Source organism: Mirounga angustirostris, unplaced genomic scaffold (assembly GCF_029215605.1).
Source record: "Mirounga angustirostris isolate CCGP_5_RB_7025 unplaced genomic scaffold, mMirAng1.0.hap1 SCAF_7, whole genome shotgun sequence".
NCBI lineage: Eukaryota > Metazoa > Chordata > Mammalia > Carnivora > Phocidae > Mirounga > Mirounga angustirostris.
Window position 1 is genome coordinate 6,834,047 of NW_026991715.1, and position 3,619 is coordinate 6,837,665.

Genomic DNA, 3,619 nt, shown 5'->3' on the forward strand with positions numbered 1-3,619 from the left:
GCTCTTCTGCAATTGATTTCCACTGATTTAACTTTTCTACAATCCAAGTGTGGTCATTTTATTATCATTTGTAAATACCTAGGTCACAAAAGGGCAAGAAATGAGGCTATAAAGTGAACCAGGAAGGAGGTGCTATTGGAACATTTCTCTCCTGCTTGGTCAACCACCTGAACATTGTTCATGGTGTTCCTTTTCTGTGGCATCATGTCCTTGCCCCTTGAGCAAGAGCCCTGGTCATAGCCTCCTGTACTCATAGGAAGGTAGCATCTAGTCACCATTCAACACTGAGATCTAGGATCTCCTTTCAGCCTCTTTGGCTGAATTTGCATGTCTCTGCTCTTTCAGGTAGAACTGGTGTGTCCTTATGAGCTGCACCCTTTCCACATGAGCCTCAAAATAATTTATGCATTTTATCACAACTATTTGCACAAACTACACCTACAGATCAAATTCCTTAGGGGCAGTAGACATTTGTTATTTATGTTAAATTCAGTTAGCTATTAGTTATTATTTTTTATTATAATGTAGCATAATACATGTTTTTTTGAATAAATGAAGGACTGAATGTTTAATGGTCTTCCTCTGCTTCTTTGTATAATAAGTGACATCCTTCAAATCTCAGCTCTGATACCACCTTATTCTGGAAAGCTTCCCTAAGCCCTCCTTCTTGGGGTTAATGTTTTTCCCACAGTACTTTCTACCACAATGTACTAATGATTTAAGAGAGGTAACAGCCACTGGATGTCTTCAGGTTTAGAACCTAAAGAACAAAATTGCCCTAATTAAACACAGAACAACAACTGGATTGTTGTAGTAATGATCAGCCATGTTAACATGTGAATGATTTCCAAGGTTTGTCACTCACACTGCTACCATGAAGCAAGGACAAATTTTTAAAATAGCCAAATTTTGATACTTAATGTTTTATTCCTAAATGATTTCAAGTTTACAGAAAATTAGTATGAATAGTAGAATTAGTATGAATATTAATAATAGTACAATAAAGAATTAATATGCCTTTTGCCTAGATTCATGTATTAACATTATACCCCATTTGATTTATCATCTCTCCATCTCTCTGTCTCTTATCAGTTGCACACCTTATGATCTCTGTTTCTAAATACCTTGTTATGTATTTCTTATGAATACAAGTATTTTCTCACAGAATTATAGTGCAGTTATAAACTTCAGAAATATGTAACATGGGCAGAATACAATTGTACAAATATTTTGAATGAAGAAATGTAAAAATGAATAGCTTTCCAGTACAAGGAAAAATTTCCACCAAAAGGGAGTAATAGGTGATGACACATGGTATGAGAATCTGAAGAAATACATTGGCATGGGATCCTAAAGTTTTAATTTGTAGAGTGAAGGAAAAGAAACAGTACAATTTTTTTTCTACTTTATACTTTCCTGTAAGACAGATCCCACATTCAACATTTTTTTTAGAGCCTTTGTGACATCCTTATTTCTAAGACTATAAATTAAAGGGTTTAGAACAGGAGTGAGTATAGTATAAAAGACAGATACAATCATGTCCTTCTCAGGGGTGTGGTAGGAGGTGGGAAGCATGTAGGTATAGATGGAAGCACCATAGAAGAGGATGACCACCATCATGTGGGAAGAACAAGTGGCAAAGGCCTTCTTCCATCCCTCTGCTGAATTCATCCTGTGGATGGTGAAGAGGATGAAAGAGTAGGAGCTTGAAATGACTGTCACAGGGATAAGGAGCATGAGGACACAACACAGGTACATGAGTGTCTCATAGAGGGAAGTGTCTGAGCAGGAAAGCTTCATTACAGCAGGGACCTCACAGAAGAAATGGTGGATCACCCGGGATCTGCAGAAGGGGAAGGTCATCGTGACAGGTGTGAGCATAAATCCATCCACAGATCCCAGAAGCCAGGAGGAAGACACCAAGAGGAGACACACCCTATGGTTCATGAGGATAGAATAACGGAGTGGATGGCAGATGGCCACATAGCGGTCATAGGCCATGGCAGCAAGAAGGAAAACTTCTGAACCTCCTAGTGTCAGATAGAGAAACATCTGCATCCCACACTCAGGGGCTGAGATCTGTTTCACACCCATGACCTGGTCCATGAGCATCTTGGGCACAGTGACAGAAATGTACATCACATCCATGAGAGACAACTGGGTGATAAAAAAGTACATGGGGTTATGAAGGTGAGCATCACAGTGGATCAGAAGGATCAGGATGGTGTTTCCAGACAAGGCCATTAGGAAAACCATGAAAATGACCACACAAAGAAGAGTTGGGTGCTTGGATTGACTGAAGAGTCCCACTAGGACAAAATCTGATCGTCCAGTATGGTTTGCCACCCAAGTGGTATTATCCATTGGATTTCACCTGGATCACCAAGGAGAGTTGTGGAGTTAATAGATCACTCATGGGATACCACCTGAAATAAAATTTTAGTGAGCTTGTGTGTGTATGTTCATGTTTATACACAGCAACCCCATGTGCTAATAAAGGGAAATTCCAAGGACCTGTAAATTGTAGGATTATAAATTACCTGAAATTGAACAAAGGTACTAGAAATTTAGGAATTCACACAAGAAAAAATATTGGTACCTTAGGGACACCTCTGTGGCTCAGTCCAGGAAGCCTCCAACTCTTGACCAGGGCATGATCTCAGGGTCTGAGACTGAGCCCTACACTAGGATCAACACTCAGCAGGGAGTCTGCTTGAGATTCTCTTTCTCCCTCTCCCTCCGCACCTCTTCCTTGCTCTCTTTCTCTCTCTGCAAAAATATAAATAAATCTTTAAAAAAATATTGGTACCTTAATGATTCCACTACTGGGTATGCATTTCCCCAAATAAAGCAAAAACACTAATATGTGGACATTTGTGTTTATTTCAATTTTTTATCAAATCTTCATCTGACTTTTTTAAAGTTTTTATTTAAATTTCAGTTAGTTAACATACAGTGTAATATTGGTTTCAGGTACACAATACAGTGATTCAACACTTCCATAAAACACCTGGTGCCTATCATAATATGTGAACTCCTTAATCCCCATTACCTATTTAATCCATCCCCCTCCCCCATCTCTTTGGTAACCATCAGTTTCTTCTCTTTAGTTGTCTCTCTCTCTTTTTTCCCCCTTTGCTTGTTTGTTTTGTTTATTAAGTTCCACATATAAGTGAGATCATATGGCATTTGTCTTTCTCTGATTGACTTATTTTGCTTAGCATTATACTCTCTAGCTCCATCCATGACAATGCAAAAGGCAAGATTGCATTCACTCATATATTTATATATGCACCCTTATTCTTATCACAACATTATTCACAATTGTCAAGATACAGAAACATTCCAGCTGTCCATCAATAGATGAATGTATAAGGAAGGAGTGGTATGTATGTGTGTTTGTATATTCCATACAAACAATGGAATATTATGCAGCCATAAATTCCATAACATTGTGCCCTTTGTGGCAACATGGATGGGCTTGGAAGGTATTATGTTAAGTAAGTCGGACTGAGAAAAACAAATATCACATGACCTCACTCCCATATGTGGAATGTAAAAACAGAAATGAATGAATAAATGAAAAGCAGAACCAGATCTGTAAATACAGAGAAGAAAC

The 3,619-nt window shown here is 38.3% G+C and overlaps 1 protein-coding gene across 1 annotated transcript; it reads right to left on the reverse strand.

Annotated features, from left to right (window-relative positions):
- Positions 1-1,401: 1,401 nt before the first annotated feature.
- LOC123852105 (olfactory receptor 2T29-like) lies at positions 1,402-2,364 on the reverse strand. The gene has a single exon (XM_045886260.2). It carries the CDS (start codon positions 2,362-2,364, stop codon positions 1,402-1,404), a length of 963 nt encoding a protein of 320 aa, XP_045742216.1.
- Between the last annotated feature and the right edge of the window lie 1,255 nt (positions 2,365-3,619).

What these genes read in the sequence shown, in the direction of transcription:
- LOC123852105 (XM_045886260.2), bottom strand. Translation starts at nt 2,364, where the DNA reads ATGGATAATACCACTTGGGTGGCAAACCATACTGGACGATCAGATTTT.